This window comes from Pristis pectinata, chromosome 9 (genome assembly GCF_009764475.1).
Source record: "Pristis pectinata isolate sPriPec2 chromosome 9, sPriPec2.1.pri, whole genome shotgun sequence".
In the NCBI taxonomy this organism is placed as follows: domain Eukaryota; kingdom Metazoa; phylum Chordata; class Chondrichthyes; order Rhinopristiformes; family Pristidae; genus Pristis; species Pristis pectinata.
In genome coordinates, this window is record NC_067413.1 from 93,547,599 (window position 1) to 93,560,313 (window position 12,715).

General features: G+C 40.4%; 1 protein-coding gene across 2 annotated transcripts in view; it reads left to right on the top strand.

Annotated features, from left to right (window-relative positions):
- The window catches only part of bend5 (BEN domain containing 5), a 30,157-nt gene continuing 17,442 nt past the window's right edge, over positions 1-12,715 (top strand). Inside the window, exons 1-2 of one of the 2 annotated variants that reach the window (XM_052023105.1) lie at positions 1-345; positions 3,330-3,469. In XM_052023105.1, the coding sequence (XP_051879065.1) occupies positions 135-345; positions 3,330-3,469 (351 nt within the window). In that variant the 5' untranslated portion in view covers positions 1-134. The remainder of the gene's footprint in view (positions 346-3,329; positions 3,470-12,715) is intronic. The other variant, XM_052023104.1, reaches the window with a different exon arrangement.

Genomic DNA, 12,715 nt, shown 5'->3' on the forward strand with positions numbered 1-12,715 from the left:
CGCAGGCAGCGGGGGCTGGGGGCCGGACCCTCGCCACTCCGGGCTGGCGGCTCCTGGCGACTCGCCCCCCCCCCCCCCCCCCCCCCCCCTTCTTCCCTCAGCCGGAGTGTCAGGCCGCCCCTGCCGCCGACATCATGTTCGCCTGCGTCCGCTTCCTGCAGAGCCAAGTGCACCACATCGTGCCCGTGTCTCAGATCAGAAATTTCCAGCCGGCCTCCAAGAGCGACTTCAACAAGAAGCAAGTCTACCGGCTGATGCTGCCGGGCAGCGGGGCGGGAGAGCCGGAGATGGGCGCCGCGGCCAAGGGGGGTCAGTGCCGCAAGGCCCAGATCCTGGCTCTGGGAGGTAGGTAACAACCGAGGCCTCGGAACACCGGCGGCGAGCAGGAGGGATGCTTGGGGGTGGCAGGCCGGCGGTGGCTCGGTGGACAATCCCTCTCCCGGTAACCATATTGCTGAAACACGTGGCACCATCCCCTCTCCCCCCATCTCACTGGGGGAACAGCTGTTTATTGTTTTTATTCCGGGCACCACTTCCTTCAGTGCCTTTGAACTCTCTCATCCCACGCCCATTCCAGTTTCGCTCTGGTGTGGAGAGAATATTGAAATTGGACTGTTTCTATCATCTTCCCGTGTAGTCTGGTGTCTGATTTTTGGGAGATCCCTGCATGGCTTTTGTTTTTGCTGTTTAATAAGGCAAGAACCGAACTAAGAAACACGTAACCTTTATTGAAGGCTGTTAACAAATGCATTGAGGTGTATTGCAAGTCATAGTATGTAGTGCACAGTTCCTAAACTTGTACTTCCATATACTACACTGCTTTACCCTTTGGTTTTGTATTGGTTTGTTACTCAATCTACATATCTTAAATTGTGCCAGCATGATGTGATATTATGTAACAAAGACACAAAGTCATAAATTTAACTAAAAATCTAATTTTATAGTCCTCTTAGCTACAACTCTACACTATAAATGAAATTTAACATATTTACTGTATCTACTCGCCATCCAAATTTGACAATGGATCACTTTTCCAATAGGCTTCATATATGATTAATCTTGCATCTCATACTTAGTTCTTTCCTTGATAACTGAATTGTTAAATACATGCCTAAACCTACTTAACACAGGCCTATAATATCCATTAACTCTTACATCAGTTACAATTGTACATTGTTTCTATTGTATCCTTAATATTTTCCAAATAAAATCCTCCTTTGAGACATCCATCTTCATGCCCATGTTCTTACTTTAATTTTGACTTCCTGTGAGTGTTTTCTTTGTTGTCTCTTTTGAAGTTAGGAAGTTGTTATTTTTGATCTCTCTCCATTATTTCCAGTGCTTGCAACTTGGCTAACATTGTTTTCAGCCTCTCTTGTTGCATTTTAACTATGTTGTATTGAGCTTTTGAAACTTTTAAACTATCTGCATATCAGACTACAACTCTCCCTTGGGATTTCCAGCTCACACTGAAAATTTCACTCATTTAATCTCTCCGAACAGCAGAAGCCTTGTAGACATTTTACCTTTTCCCAAGACTTGTGCAGACTTGTCCACTGCAGTGTCATCCAATTTGAATAAATTGACCTTGTGCCACCTTCTCGGCGAATTCCAATAATACTCCACTGGTTGTCTTATATAAACCAAATTACGCACACAGCTTCTGAACAGCATTGAGATCCATGACTATCGCCATTGCTCAAAAAAACACTAATTTGCTGTTTGAAATGGGACATCTTCACTTTGGGGCATCTTTCCATGATTTAAGCTTTTGGCTTGTCTAATGCTGTGCTCAATAATTTTCCCCTTTAACTTTGTGATGGCCTCCACAGATGCTTCTTTGGTCTACATGTATTCAATAAAGTGTATTCTGTAGCCATTAAAAAGTCATGTACAATGGCAATCTGAGGCTGGGTGATACCTATAACATCTATGTCAAGGCCTCTTTTACACTTTCAGCCTTCCTGCTTCTGGCACCCATACAACTTGCTGGTTTCTGGCCAAACCCATTTTATTATCCACAGACTTGGCTGTGAAAGAGATGCCTGCATTATGGTCACTTTCAGTGTGCTTGTATCCTGTCTGCACCTCGGAATCATAGCTGGAGGAAAATCTTTTGCTTTTCAGTGCCATTTCTGTACTGGTCTCTACTCTGCACCCTCTCTTGTATGTAAAATAGTTTTATCTGAATTCCCTTATTTTCTAGCCTGTATACTTGCAAAACATGCAATTTTCAGACCTTTTTAGATTGGGATTGTTTTCCCAATATCTTTAGCCTGACCACGTACTTGCCAAGCATCTCTTCTGGTTCTTGTTCAAGCACACCAAATTTGTAGCTCATAAAATCTCTGAAGGTCCTGATTTAAAATGTCCCTTCAAGGTTTTTACAGTCTCCTGGTAAGATAACTTGCCTTTGTTTCATTGTGCAAGTAAACTTATCAATGTATTCTTTGTTTGTTCTGTGTTCTGTACCCAGACCTCTCATTTGCTCTCAGGAATATTTCCATCTGTCCACGTACAGAACAAATAGCTGAGTCCTTATGTAATCCTCAAGCGCACCAATGTATCTGCCATGTACACTGCCTGTCATCATCACAGCTCTCTACCTAGAGCACCCCAATTTGTCTTGCCTCATACTTGATTATTACCTTCTACTTTAAGTAGCAACATTCTGAACTCGTGCAGTGCCTATATGTTAATTTGTTATGCAGAAAGGTAAGCAATAGAGCCACTAAATACCCAATTCTTATATGGTAGGGGCTGGTACAGCAGCATCTAAAAAGTTATACCACGTGGTATATGTGGTTCTTGATTGGACATACTCGTAAACTACAAATTTCTATTGGATTTTGAAATTTGCATTGTAGTTATTTACCATATCACTGATTAGACCCAGCCATTTTTTTTAAAGTTATTATTATTGTAGGAGTTCTAGCTGAAAAGCAGCTGGCTGAAGAACTGGTGTAGAAAAATGCTTGATGCATTTCCAAATTCCTCATTTTCTGAAGTATAATGGGCATTTACATTAGCCTTTGAAATTCTCAAGTCATTTGAACAAATGCTCCACATGAGGTGTTAACTGAAGCTTACACACCATGTTGATATTAGTGAATGTATTCAGACTAAATATCATAACTTTATTGCACTTCTGGGGGTTAGAATTCTACACTTTGGAACATGAGGCACTAAATATATATGATCAATGCTTTGATAAATGAGTAATATTTTGTAAGTAATAGCTGTACTTTTTTGTGCTTTGCAACTGATCAGACAGGGTCTACCGCAGCAAATACTGCAACAGCATTCATCATTTTTATTTTATTATTTAGACAGCAGACAAGAACTGGAAAAAATTTTGAAATTGAAAAAGTGCAAAATGCCAAAAGTAATTGATAATTTCATTGAACTGTCTGAATCAGAAGATGGTGACAGTGCTGAAGATGAACCACATCAATTCAACAACATTCAGGTATTAAATTGAATAATGTTTTACCTCCTTTAATTTGGAAACAAAACGTTCCTCTGCTATTTCCTTCCTGTTTCTCCTTTCTGAAGCGACTGATTAACCTTTGTTCATGTCACTCCAGAATTTGACTCAACCTGCAAGAAGTTCTTTGATCATGATTGAATTTATTCCCCTCTGAGTACCATATATATATATATATATATATAGCTGTGTTTATTTGCCGCGTAGGTGAGCTAAACTGATTTTAGACTGGTCCCTTTACTAGCCCTGCTTATTTGAGACCATTGGGAATTTCAGTCTTCAACATGAGAACATAGATTTTAAATTTAGGGTGTTAGTGGTGATGAGCTTACAGTACAGGGATGATGATTGTTATTCTCTGGTCAGAGAGTTTTAGGTGAATGAGTCCTTTGAGGCTAGAAGGTTGGAAGCTGGTTAGGAGAACACTGAAGTAGTCGAGAGGAGACACGAGTGACTGCAGATGCTAGAATCTGGAGCAAAAAATAAACTGCTGGAAAAACTTAGCAGATCTGTGGAGACAAAGGGGTGGTCAGTGTTTCGGGTCAGGACCCTGCATCAGGACTGAGAGTGTAGAGGGAAGATAGCCAGTATATAAAAGTGAGAGAGAGAGGTGAGATAGAGGCTGGTAGGCGATAGATGGAACTAGCTAAGAGGGTGGGTGGGGGGTTGACGGTCAGATGAAGGTGGACTGTTGAGACAGAGGGTGATAGGTGGAAACATAAGAAAATAAGAAAAATATTGTCAGATGGAGCCAGGTGGGAGAAGGTGATGAGTCTAGGTAACAAGGAGAAAGGGATGGAAAAGGTGAACAAAGGGAGATAGACCCTGCATTGACTGGTGGAAGTGGGAAAGGAACAAGGGGAGTGGGTTACCTGAAATTTGGAAATTCAGTGTTCATGTCATTGGGCTGTAAGCTACCCAAGTGGAAAATGAGGTGTTATTCTTCTAGGTCATGTTTGGCCTCACCGTGGAGAAGGCCAAGGACAGACTGGTTGTCGTGGGAATGGGAAGGAGAGTTGAAACAACTTGCAACTGGTAGCTCAGAATGGCCCCTCTGCAAAACAGTTGCTTAAGTTTAATGGAGACACAAGAGACTGCAGATGCTGGAATCTAGAGCAACAAACAGCCTGCTGGAGGAACTCGGCAGGTCGAGCAGCATCTGTGGGAGGAAAGGAGTTGTCGATGTTTTTGGTCGAAACTCCGCACCAGGACTGAGTGGAGAGGCGAGGTGGCCAGTATAAAGAGGAGAAAGGGAGTGGTAAGAAGGGATTCTGAGGCAATTGGTGGATTGAGGAGGGGTTTAAGATGACAGGCAGGTAGTGCCAGGTTTTTGGGGAGGGGGGTGGTGAGTGGGGGTAGAGTTGGAAGACAATGGCAGGTGAATGATAGATCTATACTTGGTCTATTGCATTCGGTGTTCACAGTGTGGCCTCCTATCAGTGAGAATTTGATGTTACCCACTCCCCCCCCCCGTGTTCCTTTCCAACTCCCACCAGTCCATGCAGAGTTTCTGTTCACCTTTTCTACTTCTCTCCCCCTCATTACCCGAACTCGGCTGGTTCTACCTATTGCCTACCAGCCCCTATCTCACCCCCACCCATCTCACTTCTGACTATGTTCCCTTCATACTCTGTCTTGAGGCAGAGTCTTAATCTGAAACGTCAACCATCCTTTTGCCTCCACAGATGCTGCTCGATTCACTGAGTTCTTCCAGTAGTTTATTTTTTTTTGCACTGGACTAGTAGAACCTGGCAAATGACACAAAAATAGTATGTCATGCTTGTTGGTAAGTCTGATGCAGAATGCACTGTCAAAGTTCAGAATTTATTTAATTGTTCTACGGGTGCAAAGGGCCAACATTTATTGTCCGTTCCTGTTGGATCTTGAGAAAGTGGTGATGAGCTGTCGCCTTGAACTGCCGCAGTCTCAGGTGATCCCACTTTGCTGTTGGGTAGGAAGTTCCAACATTTTGACTCAGTGACAGTGGAGGAACAGTGATGCATGCCTATATCAGTATGTTATGACTAGGAAAGGAAACTTGTGCCCTATACTTTGGTGGAGGTTGGGAGATGCTGTCGGAAGAACCATTGATGAGTTCTTGTACCCTTGAACACTCTAGCTATCCTGCCTAAGTAGTAGAGGAGTTTAATGTTCAGCTTGGTATATGAATGGTTATTCAAACGAACTGTATTAGCTTGATAGGGCTGAACTTTTATGGGTAGTATAGTTATACTCATTCAAGGCAAGTGTTCCGTGTTCCTTTACATTTCCAGCTTGTGCCTTTTAAGCAGTGCAGGGTTATGTTGATTTCTTTTGGGGGGGGGCACGGGGGGGAGAGGTGGTTGTGGGGCAGGTCACTCACCACAATAACGATCTCTGACATGGTCTTGTAGCCACATTCTTTATTTGTCTCTTCTATGGCGACAATGATAGTGCCATTGAACAGCACAGGGAGGTCTTCAGTCCCTCTGTCTTAATGTAGAGGATTATTGCTAGGCACTTGGATGAAGTAAATGTTAGTACCATTTATTAGTGCAAACCTAGATGAAGTCCAGATCTTGCTGCATACAGGCTACTTTGTTATCTGAGTTCCAATTGGAACTGAACATCAGATTATTAGTGAAGATGCTCATTTGGAGGATGGGTCACTGATGAACCAGCTTGAGAGACTGCCTTACACTCCTGCGGCAATGCCCTGGAGCACAGATGATTGTTACAGTAATAGTTGGAAGTCGCTCTCTGGTTTGTGCTAAATGTGACTCTGGCCTAAGTTTTCCACTCTGCTTCCTATTACCTTAAATTTCACTAGGGTCCCTTGGTGCAACATCTAGTCAAAGTGATGTTATGCTGTCAAATGCCCTTGTCTCTGTCTTGCCCTTAGAATTCTGTTCTTATTCAAGTTTGTTTGAAGGCTGTAAAGAGATTCTGAGCTGAGCTGGCTGCGTTGAACCTTAACACAGTTTTGGCTAGTAGATTTCTGCTGAATAGGCGCTACTATAATACTATTGATGATATCTTGTGTCACTTTGTTAGCATCTTAGGTCTATGGGCTTTTATCAGAATCTGACCTGCTGTGTTTTCTGTTCTTAATTCAGATTTACAACATTTGCAGTACTTTGCTTTTGCTTCACTTTGTGATGATTTAGTATAGGCTGATGGACCAGTAATTTATCAGATTGTACTTAATCTGTATTTTGTTTACAGGACTGTTCTATATATGAATTTTCAAAGGGCATTTGCATTAATGTCTTTTTGGACAATAGCTCATGGCATTCAAAAGGCCGTCAATTTAAAACTGGCTAAGAGATAATGAGCAAGGAGCATGAACAGTTGCTGCTTTGCAGTGAATTCTCCTGAGCTTGATATTATACCCATTGCTTGCTTTGTTACATATGATTGACTCGGAGTTGGGTTTATGCTGTCCCTGGTAACGAATGGGTTCCACTTTTTTAAACATCCTTAAGTCAATTTTGTCCTTAAGTTGATTTTGTCCATAAGTCAGAAAGTACACAAAAATCACTCGATTTGGTAACCATGCCTCCACAGTATTGCAATGAATGGCATCAAAAACACACAAGACTGACAAAGAACAATTACTAAAAGTGGAGAGAGAGGAAGCTAGTTCTGCTGTTCGTAGGAACAAAGATATGTTGGACTTTTGAATGTAATAATATTATGGAAGCTCATTCATATCCATGGGTGTCCACAAGTCAAGCATTTGGACCCTGGGGACAGCCTGTATTGAGATGACACTTTGAAAGTTTGTAGATAAATTTGCCAGTTTGGTAAATAAGCATATAGAAAGACTAATGAAATGGGCAGAAACATGGTGGATATAATTTGTTGTGGATAAGTACGCACTTCTATGGGGCGGGGGGGTGGTGGTTGGTTATAACATGCTGATGCAGTCAAATCTAAAAATTATTTTGAGGGAAGTGAAGGACTTGCAGGATTTGGGGCTGCCTGCATTTTTGCCTTGGTCAGTGTTTTGGTGATGTAATGTGGAATAAACACTTGGGTCGTAAAGCATCTGTGGAGAATGAAGCAGAATTAATGATTCAAGGCAATGCCCTTTTACCAGAATGTGAAATACTAACTTTCTTTCTGTAAATGCTACCTGATTTTGCTGAGTATTTGATGCTTTATCAGATCTCTAGCATCTGCAGTCCTTAGTATTTTGAGTTGACAGTGATGGTCAGAATTCACAGCAAAGTCATCAGATTATGGTTGCACACAGCTGAGCTGTCACCAATACTAACCATGTTGACTGGGCATTTGAACAAGCAGTGGAAGTTCATAGTAGTTGCTGTAGCTATCTCAGACTGAATTAGACAATTCTACAGCATTGACAATTTTCAATATTTGAGTGGCCTGGATTGTTTGGTAAGGCACCTTCACTTCAGGTCAGTTGTTTACAGATGAAGTTGCTGCAGATGATATTGCTAGTACAGCTATAAGTGTTCTAGCATGTGGAGAGATCGACCACATTGACCTACTCTCACACATTTAATGTGCATCAATCAAACACCAGAAGTACTTAAACTAAAGTTTATCGCTTCATTAAATTGAACACCCTGGTTGAGAAGTATGATGATTAAAGGAACGTTGTATGTAGGTCATGGATTGTTAATATATTTATCAGCTACAAAAGTGGGTTTTGGGAGCTTTTAATAAAACAAGCAGTAGTTTTATTGCTTGATGATTTTGTATAGACCAATGGTGCCACCTGCAGCACATGCTCTGGGCTTTGTGAGAAATCAACTTGTGCTGTTCGTAGTCAAGAGAGTAATCCAGGTCTGGAGATTATGGATGGGAATTAGAAATCTTTCATCTCTGTAGCGGTAGGAAGGAAGAATGTGATGCAGTTGTAAAGTAAGAAGTGGAAGAGTATGATCCTTATGTGACCCATTTTCCTATCTCGATCACATTTATTACAGTCCTTTCTTCCCTTCCCCTCCCCCCACTCCATCTTTATGATGTATTATGTGCTCCCTGCACTTTTTTCTGAGTAAGTGATCAGCAAAGCCCCTTGTCTGTAAATTAAAACATGTTTGATTTATAATTTGGTTCTAAAATATTAATGCTGTTTTGACCTCCAGAGATGCTGCCTGACTTGCTGAGGCTTTCCAGTATTCTCTGTTGTTTTTCCCATTATCCACCTATCTTTCTCTCTTTCTCCTTTCTCTTTTATTTTCACCTTGTTCCACTCCTTATGGTTTTTCTCCCTATACCCCATCCATCTATCTCAGCCTTGCCTCACTACCAAAAGGTGATTAACCATTTGACATTAAAATAAATACCAATTATTAGGGCATAGGTTAGTCATATTAAACATCTCATTATTGTGGATAGTTGAAAAGGCTGCTGTCGCCTAGTTACAATAGTGCTACCTACCATGTCTTCAAGCAATTCCAAGTGATTACCTGCAAAAACTCAAAATAAATTGACGTTAACTGAGGCATTGATGTAATTATTGAGGTGATCATGATCAAACCACTGAATTTCCTCAATCTCATTCACCAGAACATAACCCTTCAGAAGTTGTGGTATTCATAATAGGGAGAATTGTGGACCATCTTGAAGATGTGAACGATACTTTATAAATGCCAGCTTTGTGGTTTCTTTCCTTCCATGACTGGTTAGCGCATCTAACATCTATCAGCAAAGATCCCCACGATCGGGCAGGTTGTACAGAAGCCTGAAGTCCCACACTACCAGTTTGAAGAACAGCTACTTTCCTTCAACCATTTGGTTCTTGAACCAACCTGCATAACCCTAATCACTACCTCAGTATAGCAACACCATGACCACTTTGCACTACAATGGACTTTCTTTGTTCCAATTGTCCAATTTTGTATAACTTATGTTAATTAATGTTTTTCTTGTGAATGTTGTGCCTCTGATGCTGCTGCAAGTTTTTCATTGCGCCTGTACAGACATGCACTTGTGCATATATCAATAAACTCGACTATGACAAAAGTTTTTTACATTTTCTCAATAAACTGTGATGATCTAAAGGTTTTTTTTAGTTATCATGTATTTGATTGTTTTAGCTGAAGTTTTAGGTGGAGAACAAATTTGGAACATAGAAAATACTCTTTCTGAGAAGTTTCTAGAAATGTGGCTTGACACACTTGGCTCACATGAACAAATTGTAATACATTGACTTTAATAGGGAAGTTGACATTGATGTGATGGTAAATATTTTTAAAAATCCACCATTTTGAAGATTATATCCTGAATGCTTAGTCAATGACTTTATGTTCTTGTTGCTCCTTGATTTAAAATGCAGGAGTTTGGAGAAAATATATAGGCTGTTACACTGAGATGGTGAGTGCTTCCAATTAGGGCTGTAGAATCTTGATTTCAAATGTGTAAAATACAGGGAGAAGTACTTCAAAAGAAATGACTCCGAATGCTCAAGGGAACACAACAAATAAAAAGTACTTAAAAGCACTGATTTAAATTAGCGAAAAGTCTGTTGGCTATAATAATTCAAAGTCTTTTTTTCAATAGTTTTGATCAAGGGCCATCTTCTAAAGGACCACTGAAGAAGGTTACTAATGAAACAAGCAAAGGGACTTGAGAAGTTAAAAGTTTAAAATATTACTTTAAGATAACCAATGGGGGTGAAAAAGAAAGCTACAGATGCTGAAATTCTAAAATAAAAAAGAAAAAATGCTGGAAATGTTAAGCAGGTCAGGCAGCATCAGTGGAAAGAGAAACATTTAACATTTCAGGTCTGAGACCGTCAATCAGTTTTCAACACTTGAATGTGATTAGGTAAAATTCACAGAATTGAAGCAGACTACTTGGTGCAGTCATTTTCACCGTGCTTTGAATAAAGGAGTTGTAAATTCATTAATGACTAACATACTTGTGGCCCCTAAATTTTGACTTTCTGATAGGTGTTTCATATTTATCTGTAACTTCTCTCAGTTCAATAGCAACTTCAAGTGCCTTTAATGTAACCATGTCCCAAAGGGCTTCATAGGAGCACTATTAAAGAATTTGTCACAGCCACATAAGGGGATTTCAGGCTGTCTATCCAAAAGCTTTGTTGAAGAGTTATATTTCCTTAATTGTCTTAAAGGAGTATCTTAAGAGCTGGAGATGACAAAAAGATTTGGAGAGGAAATTCTAAAGTTTTGGGCCTTGACAGCCCAGGGTATGGCTGCCATTGGTGGGAAGATTCAATTTGAGGTAATCACGAGGACAGATCGGAGAGCCTGATTCCTTCAAGGATTATGTGGCCAGATAATATTATGCAGATGCAGAGAGGCAAGACCGTGGAGGGATTTAAAAACACAGATGGAAATTTGAATTAGAAGTTTCACTAGCAGTTGCTGTAGGTCTGCAGATGTAGAGCTGAAATATTAAGAGGTCTTGCTGCAAGGTAGGACTTGGTAGCACAGATTTCTCCAGAGAGGATATGTAGTATTTTATACCTGGAACTTCGGAAGAAATAATTTAGAAAGCTTGGGAGGTCACCAAGAATAAAGTCAAAAGTTCTTGGAGCACAATTCATCATCCAGGTGTGTAGTGATGCTTTTTCAGGAACTTCAACAATTTCCAGTCCAAAAACAGGAATGCTTCTAGTGTAGTTGTATTGTGAAATGGTGTATATAATTTATGAATTAAAGATGAAATATCTGCACCTTTTGCTAAACAAATATGCTCTCCAAAACATTTCAGAAATGTTAGTCAAGCTAACAACAGCTTGAAATTGTATTGGTTTATTATTGCCATATGTACCGAGATGCAGTGAAAAACTTTGCTGTGCCATCCAGACACATACATAATTACATCAAGGTAGTAAAAAGAAAACCATGCAGAATTACAGTTACAGAGGGAGTACAATGCAGGTAGGCAAAGTTCAAGGACCACAATGAGGTAGTTTAGGAGATTGAGTTAATCTTTTAGCATATGAGCGATCTGTTCAAGCGTCTGTTAACAGTGGAAGAAAAGGGAATTATTGGATTGTTGTAAATGTATTTTTCTTTTTAAAGTTTTGCATTCTATTCTTTTTGTGTATTGGTTTAACGTCACAGTGACTTGCTATAAACAAGTGTCCCGTGGTTGTGGTTTTAAGCTTCATCCTAGTGACTTGAATGTGTAACTTCACTGCAGCACGAAGGGGGGCAGTAGCTTTTCTAATCACGTGAATGACGGGATGTTCCCTCTCTTCGCTTCCTCCCCCCTAAAAATAAAAGGCTATCTCAGATGGATTTAACAAGTCCCAAAATTATTATTTGAAGAAAAGCATGAATTCCTTCCAAGTCTGTGCCAACACCATTAAGAATGGATTATTTAGATGCTTGCTTCATTGTTATTTATGGGACATGCTGCATATTACAATAGTGAAAATGTTATGGAAAAATAATCCATTGTATTATGAATATTGGAACAGTGGAAAGAGGATGGATATTTGGCTCCTTAAATCTATTCCGCTATTCACTGAGATCATGGCTGTTCTCTGACCTTGCCTCATATCCCTTAACGCCTTTCAGGTGGCAGTCTTGTATTTTAATTTAATAATTAGCCTAGCATCAGATGCCATTTGTAGCTGGGAGTTCCAAATTTCTGCCACCTTAGCATGTAAAAGTGTTTCCTAACTTTATTCCTGAAAGGCCTGAGCCTGATTTATACATTGTATCCAGGTCCTAGGCTTCTCAACTAAGACAAGTTATCCTTTCTCCCTCATTAATCTTTGAACAAATTGTCTCTAATCTTGTAAATTCCAGGAAAAACAACCTTGGTTTGCATCATCTCTCCTTGTACTTTAACCTTAGGATCAAGGTAGCATTCCACTAAATCTGCGGTCCATTCTTTTCCAGTGATTTTCCTGAGGCCTATAATTTAAGCATGGCCTAACAGGGACATTGTATGGAACTGACAACTTCTAATCATTATTTAATCCTTGTGCAGTATTTGTCCGGGTGCCAAATACTAGAGCGCATAGGTTTGGGTGAGAGGGAGAATGTTTAAAGGAGATTTGCGAGGCAAGTTTTTTTTAATATACAGAGTGGTAGATAACTGGAATGTGCTGCCAGGGGAGGTGATGGAAGCCGATATGATAGCAACACTGAAGAGGCATTTAGACAAGGTACATGACAAGAAGAGAATGGAGGGATATAGACCATGTGCAGGCAGATGGTATTAGTTTAAATTGGCATCATGATTGACAGAGGCATCATGGGACGAAGGGCCTTTTTCTGTGCTGTACTC